Source organism: Kogia breviceps, chromosome 11 (assembly GCF_026419965.1).
Source record: "Kogia breviceps isolate mKogBre1 chromosome 11, mKogBre1 haplotype 1, whole genome shotgun sequence".
In the NCBI taxonomy this organism is placed as follows: domain Eukaryota; kingdom Metazoa; phylum Chordata; class Mammalia; order Artiodactyla; family Physeteridae; genus Kogia; species Kogia breviceps.
In genome coordinates this window covers 67947955-67969219 of record NC_081320.1, presented here as the reverse complement: position 1 = coordinate 67969219, position 21265 = coordinate 67947955, and the positions used below count along the sequence as shown (strand labels likewise).

Below are 21265 nucleotides of genomic sequence, written 5' to 3'. Positions count from 1 at the left end.
TGCTAGCTGTCCAGAGACTGCGGACACTTGTATTAATGTGAAAGTTTTTAAAAAAATATTCTTATAGAGATTACAATTTGATCATTAACTGGATTTTTAACTGAGTTTAGGCTGAATTCCATCGGGTTTTTGGTAACCTCGTAGTTAAGTACATGACTCTCAAAGTCCTGGCCATGTGATATTATCGCTGTGATTCTGGGCAAATTAACTTCCCTACGTTTCCTCACCGTGAATATCAAGTAAGAGGGGCACCTGACACACGGTAGAACCCACAGAACTGACCACTGATAATTCATGAATGTGCTAAGCTGGGGACACAGACAGGAGACAAAGAACTGATCCTCAGGGAGTTTACAACCTATGTGGTTGGTACCTGCTGTGCTTTCAAGTGGCTTCAGGGGGGCCCTGAGAGAACAATTAATATTCCAGGTGGGAGAGGGGACATTGAAGCGGCCTCAGTGAGCATTCACAAGCAAGGAACAGGAGAAAGAGGGGAGTGTGCTGAAGACAGCCCTGGTGGAGTGGAGCCCAGTCATCCGTGCAGCTGTAAAATGCTCCCTCCCTCTGACACTTAAGCAAGATAAAACCCCCAACTCTAATTCTTGCAACTCTGTACGTCAGAGATCTCAGACTGAATGTCTGTTTGTCCTTAAAGCAGATAAGCAGTGACTTCCCTGGTTCCCCATTCACAACCTGTACACCATTTAAAACAAGGAAATTCCGGCCACAACAGAGGCCACCACACAATTCTTAATTAAAAATTTTAAGACTCAAGTCCTTGAAATGGCTTAAAGTGGCTATATAAAAATTTAATAAGATAAAAATGAAGAAGCCCACAGGTTACTGGAATACAATTTATTCAAAGCATTTCACATTAAAATTATATAAGGTTTAAATACACGAACATACAATTACATATAAAACAATATACTTTCCCAAAGTCTATGACATTTACTTTTTAGAATTAGCTGTTTGCTTATAATCTGAATCTGAAAGGTATCATTGAGTGCTGCTATAATTGTGTTTAATTTCTACTTATTTCAATTTTGCTATTAGATATTTAGAAAGCATTCGTAAGCTCATCTAGAATATACAATGATTACATGTTAAATATTTACATTCAAAACAGGAAGCCAATACAGTGCTACAGATGCATGACTTGATAGTTCTTTAATGTATGTAATATATTGAATGGTCCAGCCTGCTGTTCAGAATGCCAGAAATGTTATTAAACAGTAGAAAGCTCATCGAGGGATTTATATCTATTTCCTCTGCACTAGACCCACACTTTACCAGAGTCCATATACAAGGCTGGCTTGGAGTCACTTCATGCAAATGAGATTGTACTCTGAGCTTCCCTAAAGATAACTGGGAAGTCCAGATTATGCCCCAAGGTCGTTCCTCATCTTAGAGACCTAATTCAATGACTACCAATAAAATTAAGCTCAACTATCTTATGGTTGGCATAACTACAAAATATAAAGCCTGCTTCAGTGGAATCCCTAATGGAGTGACGCTCATGGCAAATCGGGTAGTGTCAAGACAACACGTCCAGGTCCTGCACCTGAGGGGTACACAGAGGAAAGCTTTACTAATTCCTCTAGGCTGGGACTTGGCACTGGCCGAGCCCAATTCCTTACGTCTAACTCTACAACAGAGATGAAGCATGGTTGATGCCACGGTAACATTTATTTTGGGGCTTCCCTCCATCAACCCTCCCTCTCACGCCATCTGCAGGCTGTAGATGCAGAATGGTTGAGCCCACAAGACACAGGTTAGCAGTATAAACAGTGTGAAGCTGGCTTACTTACTCCCCAAGGCAAGGTCTCCCTTCACGTAAATGGTGGGAACCAAGTAACCTCACTGAAACCAAAACAGTAGCTAATCACCGATTTCAAAAGAACAAGGGATACACCAAAGTGGGGATAACTCTCAAACAAACCATTTTCAACTTTTTAAATAATATAATCCCCAAATAGGTTAACATTACATTAAGATGGTAAACTGTCTTGACTACCCATCTTAAATTCTTTTAGAGTAACTATTTACAGTATAGATATTAACAGGCATGAAGGCCAATTTGAGGATAACTTTGATAAAACTGAATACAAACAGAGGTTTCACTCCTTCATATACTTACTCACATATTCACTGATATGCAGTACGAAGTAACAAGTTCAGTGTAGGGTGTAGCTTGTGCTGATGAAGACCTGAAACCAAGACGAAGGAAATGCATTGCTCTAACTTCATGATCAAACTCACACTCAGATGCAGTTTTGAACAGAGGTTTATGGGAGCCTCCGTGGCAGAAGGGAAGGCATGGAGGGAGCACCCTGACCAAACAAGTCTCTTTGGGTCTTAGCTTCTCACTGGGAAATGAAGAGTGCTGGATTTGATGGCTCCTGAGATGCCTCTGGCGCCAACATTTTACAAAACCGGAAAAGTATGCAGAGCTTTACACTAATAAAGAATTGTTCCTTCATAGAATATTAAGCATTAGAAAGCCCACTAAGCATCATTCTGTCCAGCTCCAAAATTTTTCAGATAAACAATGTTGACAAACAAGTCTTAACTAAAGGAACAATCTTTTTATGAAAATGATAAGTGAGACAGAGCCGGGAATCTGAAAAGTCAAATGGGAGAAGAACCCTGAAAAACTATGGCTTCTTACACCAGGAGCCTCACGGAAAATGCCATAGATTTACATTGTAGGCAAAACCCAAAGAAGTCTAGTGACTTAGTATACACAGTTATTGTCAATAAGATGTTGAATATTATCATATATTACAAATAAATAAAAGTACATAAACAAAGTAACTTTTCATTTGTTTATTTTGTCCTCTCGAATACATTTAAAAAGTAACATTTCAGACACAGAATCACAAATACACACAAAACAAAGTAGTGCCGGCTTGCTTCACAAAGGGTTTTCCCTTGACTCCTTTAGCTGCTTTGCATAAAATTCAAAGCTTTCCTGTAGAGGAAAAAAAAAAAAGGGAAGGAAGTTACAGATAAAAGTTACCAGCAAGAGGTGATGGTACAAAACTTAAAAACAAAGTACTACAAACTGGTAGCAAAGACTGCTGGGCTCACAGCAGCTGCCGTGTCTCCTCAAGCTTCAGCACTCTTCTGTTTCATGAAATCACCAGTTCAAGGGCCCCCAACTGAGAATTAAGGCACCAGGAGCCTCTTCTGTGTGTGTGCATGGGTAAGTGCATGCAGGTATTTACACCTGGGTATGGAAGGTCTAGGGGTTTGAAATAAACATGTTTTAGTGACCTTCAGTTCAATGAAACAATAAAAAGGAATTTTGCACGCATGATTTCTCTTATTAAACAAAGCAAAGTAAAACAAAATTTCCTAGGCAACCTACTGAGCGGGAGAAAATATTTGTAAATATATATAGATGATAAGGGGTTAGTCAAAATACACAAAGAATTTATAAAACTCAGTAGCAACAGGGGAACTGAACAGACATGTGGCCAAAGAAGAACTACAGATGGCCAACAGGTACACGAAAAGTTGTTCAACATCACTGATAATCAGGGAAATACAAATAAAAAACACAGTGAGATATCACTTCATACCTGTTAGAATACCTATTATCAAAAAGGCTAGGAATAACAAATGTTAGCAAAGATATGGAGAAAAAGGAGTCCTTGTGCACTGTTGGTGGGAATGTAAATGGTGCAGCCACTACAGAGAACAGCATGGAGGTTCCTCGAAAAATTATAAATAAAACTAACATATATCTAGCAATTCCACTTTTGGGTATTCATCCAAAGAAAATGAAAACACTAATTCAAAAAAGATATATGCTCCCCCAGGGTCACTGCAGCATTTACAATAGCCAAGACATGGAAACAATCTAAATGTCCATCGATGGATGAAGGATAAAGAAAATGTCTCTCACACACACACACACACACACACACACACACACACACACACACGCACAGAGGAATATTATTCAGCCTTAAAAAGAATGAAATCTTGTCATCTGCAACATGGATGGACCTTGATGGTATTATGCTAAGTGAAATATGTCAGACAAAAAAAGATAAACACTGCATGATTTCACTTATATCTGCAATCTGAAAAACACAAACAGAACCGAGCTCATGGATACAGAGAACAGACCAGTGGTTGCCTGAGGCCAGTGGGGGCAGGTTTGAGGAGGAGGAAGATGGGTAAAGGGGTTCAAACAGCACAAATTTCCAGTTATAAAATGGGTAAGTCAAGGGGATACAATGTACAGCACGGTGACTATGGTTAATAATACTGGATTGCATATTTGAAAACAGCTGGGAGAGCAGATCTTGAAAGTTTTCATCACAAGAAAAAAATTTGTCTTTTGTGACTATGTATGGTGGCAGATGTTAACTGGGCTTATTGTGGTGATCATTCTGCTATATATACAAATATTGAGTTATTATGTTGTACAGCTGTAACTAATATAATGTTGTCAATTATATTTCAATTTAAAAAATCCTAGATAAAGAAAGAAAACCCAACTTACTTAAAATGGAAATGAACAAGTAATTAACAGTGACATAATATGTTTAGCTATTGAAATACAGGCCATTAAACCCTATTTCAAGTTGAAATGAAGAGGAAACTGCCCCAAGGACATTTGATAAATTCATACCTACAGTTGAAGGTCTGAGACTGACCTTGTATTTTAAATCTTAGCCCCAGAGGGCTATGTTTTCCTGCAGCCAAACACATGGCATGACTGTTCAGTTCCTGAAGCCCTCTCTGGAGGATCCTTCAGAGATCTAATCCTCATGTAATAAAGTATTCAACTTATTTTTTACACATTATTATGAAGCATACACAAATCTTCACAGAGGTATTTTTTTTCCCTCTTAATTAAGAAATACTCACAGGGGGCTCAGTGAAAGGGACAGACTCTCCAGCATTCTTCAGCAAAACTGCATAACGCTTTAGAAACAGATTATTCAATTTTACATCCTTCGCAGTCAAATTTTTATATAGTTCTTTAGCAGATGCGACATCACTGTCCAAGACTAGAGAAAAAGATATTAATCACAGATAAAGCCAACCTATCTTCTTCTTTTCCCAAAACACTTAGCCATTCAGGGACTCCTGTATCCCTTTATCCCAAAGCAAAGGAACACTTAACTACCTTCAGCATTCGTAATCTACAAGCTCTGCCCTTCCTTCCCCATACCTCTCATTCAGCACCACCGGCTATGAAAGAGAAGGAAAATGACAAATACAGCTATTTTAAAGACCCATGCTAGTTAAAGTGACCACAAACTGAAGTCTTCAATCATAAAGTAAGCACACACCATTCAATCTTCTTCTGCTTAAAACCACACTTTGAAATTAAGCTAATCCAAGGACTTCTGTGGTGAGGAGTGTGTAAAATAAATTACATGGAAGTCTATATCTACATCAACATCAAGATCAGCAGCTAAACAACACCAAAAGACTTTCAATAAGGGAGAGTGGGAGGGAGGGAGACGCAAGAGGGAAGAGATATGGGAACATATGTATATATATAACTGATTCACTTTGTTATAAAGCAGAAACTAACAACATTGTAAAGCAATTATATACCAATAAAGATGTTAAAAAAAACTTTCAATATATTCTCATATCCTAAAATAAGCAAATGAGGAATACAGTTAGCTACAATGACAAAAAAATTTTATATACAATATTAATATACATTAAAAAATCTACATACATCTATACAAGTTACACTAATATTTCACTTAATTGGATGATGAAGTAGCCTAGAAGCTAACTTTAGCTGGCTTTCTACTTGTGGCTGATTTGCAAAAAAATTTTAATATCTTCCCTTTTACTAAAACTTCCTGATCTCCCTGCTCTTCTCCCTCCCAATTCCCAAGTGGGATTACACAATTTAATAGTAATTTTATGCTGTTTTACACTACTTCATCTTAGTTATTACTTAATATCCGCCAATTCCTCAAACGAAACTTTATGATTATAGCACCATTTTGAAATATATCATGTTCCACTCATAAGGGTATAAAAATGGAGAATTCTGATTGCTCAGTCTGGTGTCCTGCCAACAATAAAATCGACAAAGCAACTCATTATTTACCCATTGCCTCAAGTGAGCAAATCAGTGGGCATCAGATGGACAGGTGATCATAATTTACAAATGCTAACATTTATCTTGATTACTGAGGAAACTTTAGACTGGTTCCCTTTCATGTGTGATTGTCTGGCAATCAGGGAGGAAACTGCTTAAAAGACTAGAATTTCAGTTGTGACTGCAGGTAAAACCTTGGGGTTCACTTTTTAATTAAGGTGTTTGTTATTTCAAAGGAGTAGGTAGGCCACTGAAGGAGTAAACAGGCAAGTCAAGTGGCAGTCTCAAATATGTACCCATTTTACATTGTATTGGGTTGGCCAAAAAGTTCGTTCAGGTTTTTCCGAAACATCTTAGAGAGACTGGATTGGTTCCCAATATGTACACCCAAGTGGACTTCCAAGTCCTTCCAGGAACCTGGGCTCTTACTCAAAATCAGGGCCCCTCAAAAGATGCTCAGAGATACTTTATGTTAACACTATATGAATAATTTTGTATTTTTCTTAAATACAGTTTTAAAACATATCCTAAGGCTAAATAAATTTTGTACCATAAGCAATTATCTGATATTTAGGATTACTGCCTTTGAGCTGAAGACTTAGTTGACTATACTACAAATATTTAAATCACTTAAATAATGAAGTCAGATTAAACTTATTACCATAGCTTTTCATGATGGAAGTGTATGCTTCTTCCTTTTCAGTTAATTCAGGAATCAATTCTAACAAAGACTTCACAGTTGGTGCCTAGAAAATTAAATATAGGTAACATTACCATGACTCAAAAGAACACTGAAATAGAACACTGATATATGGACATTATACCAAAAAAACCTGACAACAGTACAACAGAACTGCCTATTCAATTTAATGGACTATTTTCCCTTCTGTATATCTTAGTACAGTCGGCCCCCTGTACCCAGTGGGTTGTGAATCTGTAGATTCAACCAACCACGGACCAAAAAATAAATAAATAAATAAATCCAGAAATTCCAAAAAAGCAAACATTGAATTTGCTTTGTACCAGCAAATATTTACATAGCATTCACATTGTATTGGGTATTATAAGTAATCTAGAGATGATTTAAAGTATACAGGTGATGTGTGGTAGGTTATCTGCAAATACTACACCATTTTATACAGTCTCTTTGAAAGGAAAAAAAAGGACAACTAAATATTTTCTAAATGATGTTTGTTGTAAATAAATACATGAGTCAGAGATAAAAAGTGCAATTAGGTAAATTATTTTTTAAAGTGTACGTATGGGGGAAGTATGTGAAAATTAAGGAAAACTAGACCTCCCAGAGTTGGAAACATAAAACAAACATTACAATAGGTGCTCAGTTTAAAACTTCATAATATGCCCAAATAAATTAAGAACAGGGTTTCTGGTGCCCACTCACCATGAAAAACTGAATCTAAAAAAAATTTTTTGAAATATGCTTTTATTCTTTTTTTTTAAACAACAAAAATAAGACTTGGTTCTGTTTCACACATACACACATACCTTTTAGTGTAAATAAGGTAACTACAAACAGAACATGAATCCGTGGCACATACCAGTTTTAAAGCTAACGGGTTCATCTACCTCATGGTTTCTACCTGAGCCACCTGATGGGAGACACTCTGTAGTAGGTGTCTCCCTCAGCAGTGCTTCTGCACTGTGAAACTTACCCAGTGACCCAAGCAACGGGATTTGTTTCTTGCATTTCTAAGGGCCCTTTCTTGGGGCTCAATGCATAACTACAAGGATAGAGAATTCACTGCATGAAGTTGTTCTGCATTTCCAATACAACCAAGGAGCCAGAACTGACTCTGCATCAACATCTAAAGACGTAAACAAGCACAGGCCAGCAAGTGTTCAATCTCTACAGTATTTTCAGAAAAGGTCCTGAACTGACAAGCTCTTACATGATACTCAATACCTCTGAACAAGACTAGCTCATAGCATTATTGATTTGTCAGCAAGTACAATAGCACCATACCTTTCCGGATTTCCGAGAATTCCTAATACAGAACACCAAGAAAATTGGGGTTTGTTCAGCAATTGCACCACATCTCTAAAAATGGAAATATTATTTGGTAAGTGAAGGTTTTTGATAAACAAGCAGACCAAAGTGGTGAATATTTCTAGTTAATAAAGTTCACAATAATACAGTAATGTATCATTACCAATAAGAAGGTCTAACAGTCGACCAATGTTTTTTAAGGCAAGAAAAAAGAAAACAAGTACAAGCTAGGCCAGGCTTTCATGCATGTTGTCCTTGGCGCTGAAAGTATAAGGTCTGTTTAAAAAGCGAAGAGAAAAATTCAACCAATGCTTCCACAACCAAAGAATGAGGTTTAGGACTGCAAAGAAAGAGGGAAAAAAGAAACACTATTCCCCTCCAATTATACTGCCAAGCATTCACAAGTGAGCTAGGGATCATAAGGTTAATTATACATTTAATAAGGTGTCAGGGAGATAACTGCTCGTTTCTTTATAAAAATTAAAATGTACAAAGCAAGTTCTCTTTAAAGTATAATTACCTACACTTATGCATACAAAAGGACTGATTTCAATCTCTCTATTTTATAAAAGGCTTTCATTGCGATAGACAGCCAGTGCTTGAGAAAGAGACAAAAGTTAAACTCAAAAAAAAAAAAAGTTTATATGACAGACCAGATAAATCAAGTGTCTATCCCATCTTAGATGCTATAGTAAAATCAAATATGGCAAGACATTATTTTAGTTTACACTCATCACAGATGTCATTCTCTTAACTTTCTAAAAGCGCATTGCTCTTTCAAAGCTTTAAAACACTGTCAATTCTAAAATGACTAGTATAAAAAGAACTTTTGGGGACACACAGAACATTTACACTATAAACTGATGCTTTCGACATCTGTGAATAAAGTATTCTTCACTACAGCAAGAATAATCTTTTACTGTTTGACAAGCAGGTAAAGAATGGGTAAAGGGTTTATCATCTGAAACCTCAGTCTACTGAAGGGATAAAAACGAAAAGACAGCTGTTGCAGCAATGCTCGGCTGTCGCCAAGAGCCCTAGACAGGCTACTGTGGGTACATGCAGCTCTGAAGGCGGCTGCCACATCCCCACTGTCTCCCACTCTGGACTGCTCACTAAGAAGAGCCTTGATCAACAAGCTGGTAAATGAAATACCAAGTGTGACTTCCTAAAGAGCTATCACAATAATGTGTTAAAGCTAAATGAATACTATCACACGTCCAGCTAGACATGCATATACCCTGAGTGGGTACACTTAGGTATGTACACACAAACATAAAGCATTAGAATTTATTCTTTTCAAGATAAAACTTTTAATACTAAAGGCAACAAGATAAAACAATGAAAAGATTCCTGAAATTCCCATCATAAATTGCCTTTTCTGTTTAAAAAAAATTTTTTTTAAGGTAAACATACCAAACCAAACAAGAGAATTCTCAACTAACTAGCATTTCTCTCTCTCCAGGAACAAAAGTAAAAAAGCCTTAGAGGCAGTGCCAATTTACACTTTTTACAAAAATGTTAACACAGAGAAATTTCTCAGGAATTCCTTTTAAAAATGACTTGGATTCTAACTGTCAAATTAGATGAACTTTAAGGATCAAAAGTAGAGCTCCAGCAAATGAGTACAGTTTTACCTTCCCAATCTACTACTTAAGAGGTGTCGCAGCTTGCAAAAACGTTAAGTGAATATAACACTATTTACTACCAGAAATTGGTCCCAGGCCTCAATTTGACACAGGGAGTCTATACAAACACAGCCGTTGGCGGGATCACGGTGACTGTTTGACTGCCACCTGCTGGGAAGGGGCTCCGCGGCGGTGCCTGTTTGTGTACATTACCAGTGGCAGCTGCGATCACCCACCATTCTCTCGGCACTTGGTGCTCAGCTTTATATTTAGTGCTGTTAAAATCGCATGAACGCAGTTGTCTCCTTCCCTGAAGATTGCTAATTTAACTGAGAGAGTGAGGGCCACAGAGACCTGCATTTGTCATTTAATGTGTCTGTGACACACAAGTGAATAGAAAGCAAATTCTTAATAAATCTTGAATAAGGCACTGAGAATGTTTGAGTATTCAAGAGAAGCTGAACTTGAAAAGCAAACATTTCCTACTTTTTGTTTGCAAACTGTGTTGCCATGGTGATACACAGTATTTACAGAGCGTTAGAGAAATTAAGCTAGGAAATCAAAGGAATTGTTTTGCATTACCTATCTGCACAGAAACATTTGTCTCTAAATCATTTTGGCAAAACATGTCTTGCCCCACCCCCACTTAAATCTGAAGACATTTCTAGTCCGATTTGGCATCTTTAAAACCAGCAACCTGTAACTTACAATCCAGTCTGTCATGTAAGTTTGATTCACGTTCAAATTTAAATGTGCAGGCAGCACCACACTTCATTTTTGGTATTCTACCACACACCTGAGTCTAGTAATTTCTCAACTGACTTCTCACAAGCCACAAGCCCCACTGCTCCATGTGTGGCGGTTCATACCTGTAGGAGAGCTCTGGCATCATCCACCTTGCCTGAATCCACAAGCTGAAGGAAAAGATCGGTGACAGGCTTGTAAATTGCAAACTGATTGGCCAATCTCTCCGCCATGATGCTTACTGCAAAAAAATGACAGGTAAGAAAAATCTTTCATTTAAACAGTGGTATAACTAACTCATCCACCAAAGAAAGTCAGTCCAGACTCACTACAGAGAAAAAGTGCTTCTGTGTTCTTCGGCTAGAACAGCTAACTTACTCTTTTCAAGTGCTGGTTCCAACTGCTCCTCTATGACTTTTCGGAATAAGTATGCCAAGCCAAAGTACTGAGGTTCCATGGTTTGGTTCCCTGAAGTAAGCATATTTTCAATGTTTTCTATTGCACCATCTATGTTACTGCTGTAAAAGAAAGTAAAATAAATTATAAGGAAATATTTGCTTTAGTATTAATATTGCAGGCAGTTTCAGTATGAGTACTCTGGGATTCATATACATGCAAGCACTTTAGGAAAAAAAGGAAATATATTTACAATTAACCAGATAAAAAACACTATGCAAGTTGAACCCAATCACATTTAGGTGGCAAAAGCAATCACTGGGTGCTTCACGCTACAGTAACTGAAGCAGCTGCTTATTTTAAAAAACTGCTCTAGAGATAACATCAAACAACTATATAGAGAAGAATTAAAGACGGTAACTTAAAAAATTATTATATCTCAAAGATTTGATTCTGCAGCTGTTTGGATGTAAAATGAAAACTTGTTTAAATGCTATATAACTCTGGCATTATAATCTGCAACTCGTCACTACTGCATGAAGTAAAGATAATGTATTACATCTCAGGATTCTTAAAAATGCTGATGATGTCTTCAAAAGGTATATTTTCACATCTCTCAACCCACAGTCACTATAATTTGTTTTTGTCAGGTAATATATAACATTTGAAAAATATTCAATTTATACTAAAATTCTCAGAAAAAAGTATCTTCTCACTTTTTATTTAAAAAAATTAATTACATGGCCTTATGTAACAAGTTATGATAAAAATTATCTTTATGACTATCTTTTTGGTTAAGATGCTCTTTAATTGATACTTTACAGTTATGATATGGCACTCAAAATCCAAATAATCAATTTTATGTTGGAATTATTACCTAAAACAAGAATTCTCTAAAAATGAGTACACCATTACAATAAATTTTTCTTATGGGTTTTAGTTAGAGAATTATTTAATAGTGAATAAAAACATATTCTCGGCCTCATATAAAACTCTGTTTATATGGTAACATTTAAAATTTCATCCAGGGGCTTCCTGGTGGCGCACTGGTTAATAATCTGCCTGCCAATGCAGGGGACACGGGTTTGAGCCCTGGGCCAGGAAGATCCCACATGCCGCCGAGCAACTAAGCCAGTTCGCCACAACTACTAAGCCTGTGCTCCAGAGCCTGTGAGCCACAACTACTGAAGCCCATGCGCCTAGAGCCCATGCTCCGCAACGAGAAGCCACCGCAATGAGAAGCCTGTGCACCGCAACTAAGAGTAGCCCCTGCTCGCCACACTAGGGAAAGCCCGTGTGCAGCAACAAAGACCTGCCTGGATAATTTTCTGGATCTTCTAACTTAAAATAATCACATTTTCTTATTAAAGGAAAAGTTTAAAGTTCTATTTGGGGAAATAGTTTTAAAAGGGTGAAAAACAAAACAAAACCTCTTCTCTGCCCAAAGAAAGAGGAACAAAAACCCCTGTAAAAACCAACATGACATTTTCATATCACAACCCATTAAATGTATGTAGGATTAACTGCTAAAGAACATCTTTTTCTAAAAGCATGAAAAATGTCAATTCCATAATTACCCCCATGAATCTTTAACTTTGCTAGTAAGGTTAATAAAAATCAAGTTCTTATTTACTTCTACAGTAGTGATTCTCAACAAGGAATCTAGAAATGGTGGTACGAGAATCATCTCTAAATGCCTCCATTTGTGTGGATGTGTTCAAGTTGACAGGGGTGGTTGGGTAGGAGGGTGGGGAAGATAGAAATGTGTATTTTTAACAAGCTTGCTGGGCCTTCCGTTTCACTATGTTCTGGTAGAGTGTCACCTTCAAGTGTTGCTGACATTCAAATGAACTTATTTTTCACTTTTGCAACCAAGTGTTTCAACAAGGGTCTGGAATGTATGAATGAGAAAAGTTACCAACCGTGAAGCAAGTTTAATGAATTTGAAAATTTTGATAAATGTTGTTTAAGATTTAACTTAAAGCTAAAACATATTTTGTTAACATATAATTATTTCCTGATAGCTATAGAATAATCAGCAACTGGCATCGATACTTCCTCTGTAGTTGATATGGTTTCTAATACCCTAGTTTTTTAAAAGGTGGGATTTTTTTTTTTTTTTTTTTTTTTTGCGGTATGCGGGCCTCTCACTGTTGTGGCCTCTCCCGTTGCGGAGCACAGGCTCCGGACACACAGGCTCAGCGGCCATGGCTCACGGGCTTAGTTGCTCCGCGGCATGTGGGATCTTCCCGGACCAGGGCACGAACCCGTGTCTCCTGCATCGGCAGGCGGATTCTCAACCACTGCACCACCAGGGAAGCCCAAAAGGTGGGATTTGAGATAACGTTCCTTCCGGTATCCAATGCAGAAAAAGAAAGTTCAAAAATACTCACTTCTTTATTTGTGCCAAAGCAATGTTATTGATGAAAACCATACGAGAAAGTCCAATTGCATCTTCGAGTCCATTTACCAACTTCTGAATGTCTTGTATGCTTTCTGTATCACCCTTCAAGGCACATGCCTGAATAAGGCGGGTCACTGCTACCCTAGAAGGTATCTGCTCCAGATCCAAGGCTGTTTTTAGTGTTGTCAAAGCATCTACAATAGAAGAGCAGGTGATAGAGCTTTTTTTAATATGAACTGTACTGACTTTAATGTGTTTTGAAAACTAGCTTTTAAATACGAGCACCAAATGACTATACACAAAAAGCTATCAATAATTTATTCTATATTACAGAAAATATTAATACTGTATGAGAAACCTAAAAAAAATAATAAAGATTTATTTGACTGTAAGATATCAGAGACCAGAGAAATTTCTTCTTTAAGTCACAGAGAAAATGCAGATATTACTGACAGAATGTTGGATTCCATTCAGGGATAACATTTAGTGACTAATTTCAAAGAAGTTGACAACTTCAGAGAAACATAAATAAGGAAAAATTTAAAAAATTAAAGATCTTCCAAAAATATGTAACCTCTACCCACATTCATACTTTCCCAGATATTATTACACTCAAAAGATTCATGATTATCAAAATCTTCTAATACTGCAAAATTCTTTCTTGAAAACAATGTCTCTTTCTAATCCAAAAAGGACTGATCATACAAGAAGAGCAGCCAAACTGGAACATTCAACTTATACACTAACAAATTTATTTTACACGATTACATATTTTGCAGATATTTTCTTACACTGATTTTTCAGAGAAAAGAAAGCTCATCAGATTCCCAGGGAGAAACCCCTCAGGAGTTTCTTTCTTTCTTTCTTTTTTTAAGTATCATACTTACAAGTATGTGATTATGGATAAATATGGAATATCCTTCTGATTTACTGATTTAAGTGCCAGGGTAGCAAAATCATTATATTAAATAAAGTGGTGGACTGCAGGGAAAATATAATACTTAGCACAACAATCACTGCTACCAAAGAAAACAATGGCTCTATAGAAATTAAAGCAGTGTAACCTACACAAAACTAAGACCCTCAAAGCAGCTTTCCAAATAACAGTCTATCTTTAACAGAATGGGGAAACAGTAATAATTAAACACGCTATTAAAAGTGATACAGTGGGCTTCCCTGGTGGCGCAGTGGTTGAGAATCCGCCTGCCAATGCAGGGGACACGGGTTCATGCCCCGGTCTGGGAAGATCCCACATGCCGCAGAGCGGCTGGGCCCGTGAGCCATGGCCGCTGAGCCTACGCGTCCAGAGCCTGTGCTCCGCAACGGGAGAGGTCACAACAGTGAGAGGCCCGCGTACCACAAAAAAAAAAAAAAAAAAAAAGTGATACAGTAAAAGACATCATGAATTTAAGTATTTATTACTGAATAAACAAATTATTATTACTCCAAATCTACATTCTAAACCAGTGATTCTCAAATGGGGAAAAGGGAAAATAGGCAGTTTAAAAGGCATATTCAATAAAATTTTATAAATACACACAAACATACAGGAAACAAAAAATGTTATTTATACTACTTTAATAATATTATCTATAGAAAATAAACTTGATAAAATCTTAACTGGTGGTCATACACAGATAATATGGAATATTTTTATTAGCCAAGAATATTGTCAGCCAGGAAGGATCTTCCCACACTAGTGGATCAAATAGCAACAAAAATAAGATAACAATGGTGATGATAGTAACTCGCATTTACTGAGCTTTTACTACATTTGTTGAGCACTTACTACATGCCAGACACAGTATTAAGCAGTTACACTCACAACTACCCTCTGAGGTAAGTACCAAATTTATATGTGGGAAACTGAGGCACAGATAATTTAAATAATTTCCCCAAGGTCATACTGTTAGACATCAACCCAAGAATCTAACCACCCCAGAGCCTGCATCTATGGGTACATGTGTGTGTGAAAGAGTGGAGGATAGAGGAGAAGAGATCATTTTATGTCTATCCAAAGGGAGCATGGGACCTTGGAACCGAAATCATATTCTCATACAGGTCTGGCCTTCTGGACAGTTCATGATTTACGGGACACCAAAAGCAGTATCCATCCACACCCCTCCCCCTGAGTCCTTATCACACTGTCACCTAATTTACTAGTAATACTGACTATGTTGCAAAAGTGTGATGTAGCAGCTATTAATATTCCAGAACAGCATTTGAACTGGTTTTATTTTTCTTCCTGCTTTAGTAGATGGAATTGAGAAAAAGCAACCTGGATTTTTTTTTTTAATTGGGAGCTCTAGCCAGCCATGGAGCAAAATAAGGAGATGTGGACGGTGCCAACAGCATTCCTGTCCTTGACAATGACCACAGTAGTTTAGTCCATGGCGAGGCACTGGGAGGTGGGTTCATAGCTTCTGCTCTCAACCAACCTCCAGGTGAACAGCTGAAAACAGATGTGAAATTATATCATCGTTTCTTGTCTTCACAGGGTACCTAATATACAAGTGGGATGGCAGTCAAGTTAAACACTGATCTGAGTCAGCTCGAAACTTAACCCCTTGAAATAAAAAAGTGTTTTATTCTGATCTCCATGTCTACAAAATGTCACTTACAAAAATAAGCTTATTTATATGGGAGCAAGTTTAATTTTTCAATGTTTTAAAACTGTTTATCAGGGACTTCCTTGGAGGTCCAGTGGTTAAGACTCCACACTTCCACTGAAGGGGGCACGGGTTCGATCCCTGGTCAGGGAACTAAGATCCCACATGTCACGTGTTGCGGCCAAAAAATAAAATAAAATTTTAAAAAGCAGAAAAAAATTGTTTTTAAATATCTACTTGCCAAAAAGCCTCTTCTATTGCAAAGAAAATGAAAGCTTTTAAAGTTTTAATAGCAAGCCTTACAACACTCAATTATGACTGAAGGCTAACAGGCTGGTCCTGCCTGTAGAATACTGAGGCAGCAATTTTGCAAAGGCAGAAATCATCACTTGCATACTCAGTCCTAACCAATTAGGAAGACGTCCAAAGACCAATACCTCTAGGCATTACAGGCAACATTAAAGCTGCACAATTAGACAGCAACTTTCAGAGATGTGAAATTATTTTATAAGCATGAAAGTGAGGAGTATATACAGAGTGAGGAAGAAACTAGGCAACATATTTACCAGTTAAAGAGCTGTTTCAACCTTCCTTAAAGAGTTCCTAAGTGTGTTTTGTTGTATCGGTAAAACCATGGTGTTATTGTATCACCTAAAATTCAAATGTAAAATTAAATGTGAAAAGATGCTTATCTAAATATAAGAGATTCATTTTTCCCCTTGGGAGCTCATTCATAAGACCATCCGATCCAAATCCATCCCTCTGCAAACCCATAAACAGCCCCTACCAAACAAATGGCCTCATCTCAACCCTCCCCAAAGTCATCTCCACATTTTTCTGGTGTTATCCTCTTAATTCAAAAACTCGAAACTCCAAACAAACACCGTTATCTTACTGCTGTTGGTATTATGAACTATTAAAAAAGTATTAGATTAAGTTTTAAAAATCAATATTATAATCATTTGGTGCACAATCCCACACATTTAACACTCAATTTAACTCATTTGCTAACTCACATACAACCAACACAATATGCAAGAAACAACTGCTGGGAATTGTTTCAGATGCTCTAAAGTATGTTAATTTCCAAAGCAAAATGACTTGTGCTGTGAATTTTAACGCACTTGAAAGCCTGTACTTTCTCTCCTTCTGGAACACAAATTTTGCATGTCTGAAGAGCTGTGATTCATCTTAAGAAAACCCATCTTGTGTTAAATGGAATGGAAACTGGACTAAGTGGTCAAATGACAAGTACATTCATATTCAAGCTGTATTATAAATGCATGTACAGTAATTTACGTCTCTCAGCTACCACAAAAGGCTCTTGATAAGCAGGTAATTTGCTAAATGGACTCCTTTATCCAAGTATTCGAAGGGCGTTACAAGAAAAATCTGCAGAGGCATTAATGTGACGTAAAGGTCAAGCATTGTGACATACCTTTCAAATAATCCCGCCTAACTTGCGTTATGATGAGGAGGCTGTTGGCAGCATCGTTCAGTGTGAAGCCCTTGATGTGGGTCTCAGCGCTAAAAGAAGCAGACGTTTAGAAAGGAATTACTGACATGCTTCTGATACGATAATAAATGGTTGAGCACCAAGGTGAAATTATAAAAACTACTGTTCGTATGTTAAAAATATTGCTGCAAAATATCGACCTGGAGACAGCTTTTGTGTTATCCTGTCAATGGTTATAGAAGGATAATTTTTTTTTGCATTCTGACAGATGACAAAGTTGGAAATGAGCAACAAAAGAAACAAAGTACAAGATTTTTTTTAAACAATCGGTTCAGATTCTTGAATGCTGACATATTAGATGACTAAAATAACTGCATGCCCTGCATTGTTCTGCTGTACCCTAAGCTGGATACTTTTTCCTCTTTTTTCTACACTCACCATAATTATAAAGTGTAAAACTATTCTTTCGGCAAAAATGAGCATTTATTTTCAGCACTTTATATTTTAAATATAAACTAAAGCATATTACTAACACCATATCATTTGGTTGATTAATTTTCAAATTTCTGTCATCTAGATACATACAATTTTTAAAGGTGAATATACTGCAGAACTAAAAGCACTGCTACATTAAAATGTAAAATTTCACACAATCTTGTCCCAGCCTTAAATTTGAAACCCCCCAACTTTTTAAAACTCAAGAGCAAAAACTCGCTTTTCTTATGACTAAAACCTACATAATTAAAAAAAAAAGAAAAAGAAAAATAATAAGAAGAACCCTAGCCAGAGATGATTTCTGTTTGCTACATTGTTTGCATATCTCCTGTGATGAAATTTCAGCATCCTTAATGACCCTAGGGTTTATCTCCCGATTAGGAAATCTCCACAGGTCAAAAGGAGCAAAAGCAATTGCTGCCATTTGCCTTATCAAGCTCAGTGATGATCTTGCTGCCAACAACCTCGGCCTACCGACACGAACATCTAAACTGAGCAGATTGCGAGAAAAGCAGGGTCACTGCTAAATTATTCTCGTCAATCCCAAGAAAATCCTCCAAAGACACTGTGACGTGCCCATCCTCTCAGTCACTTTCAGCCTCTGAGGTTCCCCCCTACTGTCCCTGAGGGAAGGATTTTCTTATGCCCCGATCCTCTTAATCCCACCAAAGCACCCACCCACTGCTCAGTTTGACTTTTTTCCTTTATCCCATCTGTCAAAGCTCTTATGTCAAAAACTCATACATGAGACTATAAACTGCAGAAAATAAAGGATTTACTTTCTCAATCTTTAGCATGATTAAATAAACAAGGAGACACTATTAAAATTAAGCTCACTTCTTATGCCAACATTATTACATGCATTATACCATATTTACTTGAAAATATTACCTAAAATTCATTAAAACCATAAGGTAACAAAACTTCTGACATCACACTTGATTGTCAAACCTTTTGAAAATCTCAAAACACAGAACATTTTTCTTTTAATAATCTCTTCCTATCTCAAGAAGGTGTATTCAATACACATTTGAAAGTGAAGATAAATAAGGAGAAAACTCTCCCCAGCTCTATTACATGCTGACATATACATGTTTTACATATGTAGAAACTGACCAATCACAACCAAAATATATTCCAAACTGGCAAAAGGAGAAAAACTAGAGAAGGTACTGGTGATTTTGCAGTGTACTAATTCATACAATAAAATAAGAGAAGTTTACTTCTGACTCATAATTTTGATCTTTCCTTTTGGAAAAAAATCTAGTACAGAGATATCAAATCAAACTTCCTGTGATGATGAGAATATTCCTTATCCATGCTGTCCAACAGGGTAGCCACCAGCTACATGTGGCTACCTGGCTACCGTGATGGAGGAATGGAAACCTTAATTATATTTAATTTTAATAATTTAAATTTAAGTGGGCACTTATGGCTAGTGGCTACTGGACTGGACAGCACAGAATTCCAGACATTTTCTTTTCATTTTTAGAACTGCTAAAATAAAGGAAAAAAAATTCCAGAGTGAAGGGGTATCAATCTTTTAACTTACAATCAACTGCAAAAATTACTGTCTTAACCAAAGAAGATCGTATCACATGGAAAGTTTCATATTAGAGATTTCAGAGCTATGACTGGTCTACGGATTCTACTTATATAACACGCACATAGGACATTAGGCAGTGATTATAATTTATCTTACTTTGGAAAACAAAAACTGGCCAATCCAGTAAAAACCATCAGTTATTAATTTAGCATTATTTTTAGACAGAATAAAATAAGAAGCTAGTAGGAACAAGAGAAAATGAAGTGCTATTCTTGAAAGATAAAGCAGAGCTAATCACCACATGATTCTCAAATTTCCTAAGAATACAGTTCAGTGTTAACAGGGATTTAAAATAACAATTTATAACCATTACTGCTCTATGAATAAGCAGTTCCCCTCCCTTGAAAGAATTCACTATACCTAAATTTTTATTTTGAAACACGAAGAAATGCTGTAATTCTAACTAAAAATGAAAGAAAGTCATTCTTTCTTTTTTTCTTTCAAAAATTTTAAAGGCATCTGTTACTTCTGAGGTTCCATTACTTGTTGGGAAGGTTAATAACCTTCTTAATGAAACTGCAGAAATCTCACTAGTAGTCAAGTGAATCCACAACACATTAGAGATAGCAAAGGTACAGCAAAAACAAAGACTGCATTAGTTCACAGGGAAAACAATTGCTCTTAAGACTGAACAGGTGGCATCATGTAGGTAACTGTAACAGACTATTTATAGAGTAGTAGTGCCAGAATAATACTGGGGGTACCACCACTTGCTACAGTATTTCATTTGGTCACACCATGTTACAATAAAGATGCCTCTTAAAAAAAAACAACAACAATTCTTTTTCATTCTGATCACTGATACAGAGCCAGAAGGGGAAGAAATGACCTAGTGGAACACTGGCAATGCTGGAACCAGGAAACAAATCCAGAGAAGTTATACGACATTCCTCCAGTAACAGAGAACTGGAACTCTAACTTCAGCTTCTGAATTCCCAGTCCAGAGTTATTTTCAAAAGTACCCAATGTAGATCTAACCCAAGATATGATTCTTCATAGTCAGATACAATGTTTTATTGGTTCAAGGAAAAGGATGTGCAAAGATCCCCAGATTAAGTGCCTCTGGGCATTCTAAAGCTTGGCATCTAGGATTCTCTTTGGGCCCACACAACTACATGGGGAAGGCAGCTACAAAATACTCCCGTAAGGATAACACAGGGAAGATAAAAGTAAATTCAGGAGTACAGAAAGGTTTCATGAACATCTAGAGAGGGAGGAAAGGAAAGACGATAAACCTACATTTTACAGGTTGTGGGCATAAGCGTAAATAGAAGGGCTGTGCTTATAACCATCTTCTAGGTCAACATCTTTCACAGTTGTTTGATCAAGGTTCTCAGTCAGACATAGTAAGAAACGATGTATTATGGTACATACCAGTGCACTGATATATACAGATGCACATATAACTAAAAGCAAATGTTCACAAAATATCTTTTTTTGTGTGTGTGTGGTACGTGGGCCTCTCACTGTTGTGGCCTCTCCCGTTGTGGAGCACAGGCTCCGGACACACAGGCTCAGCGGCCATGGCTCATGGGCCCAGTCGCTCTGCGGCATTTGGGATCTTCCCGGACCGGGGCACGAACCCGTGTCCCCTGCATCGGCAGGCGGACTCTCAACCACTGCGCCACCAGGGAAACCCACAAAATATCTTTACTACGTGGAATGCTTTGATATTTTCTATTCTTTTTAACTAAAAAAGATGTTGATTCTGCCCCACTAAATAGAGTCCATGATCCACTAACAGGTTATAAATGCAATTTGAAAAACTACTCTAGATCAGGGGTCTCCAGCAAGAGGTATGCACACTGTGTGAATGCTCTAGGGTGAG

The 21265-nt window shown here is 37.2% G+C and overlaps 1 protein-coding gene across 1 annotated transcript in view; it reads right to left on the bottom strand.

Moving 5' to 3' along the window:
- Nucleotides 1-2814: 2814 nt before the first annotated feature.
- Nucleotides 2815-21265, bottom strand: part of LRPPRC (leucine rich pentatricopeptide repeat containing) — a 108398-nt gene continuing 89947 nt past the window's right edge. The window contains exons 31-38 of the mRNA XM_059079400.2: nt 17319-17407; nt 13261-13465; nt 10850-10989; nt 10597-10712; nt 8076-8150; nt 6753-6837; nt 4888-5030; nt 2815-2974 (exon numbers count right to left, since the gene is read on the bottom strand). Coding sequence (XP_058935383.1) covers nt 2918-2974; nt 4888-5030; nt 6753-6837; nt 8076-8150; nt 10597-10712; nt 10850-10989; nt 13261-13465; nt 17319-17407 — 910 coding nt within the window. The 3' untranslated portion in view covers nt 2815-2917. The remainder of the gene's footprint in view (nt 2975-4887; nt 5031-6752; nt 6838-8075; nt 8151-10596; nt 10713-10849; nt 10990-13260; nt 13466-17318; nt 17408-21265) is intronic.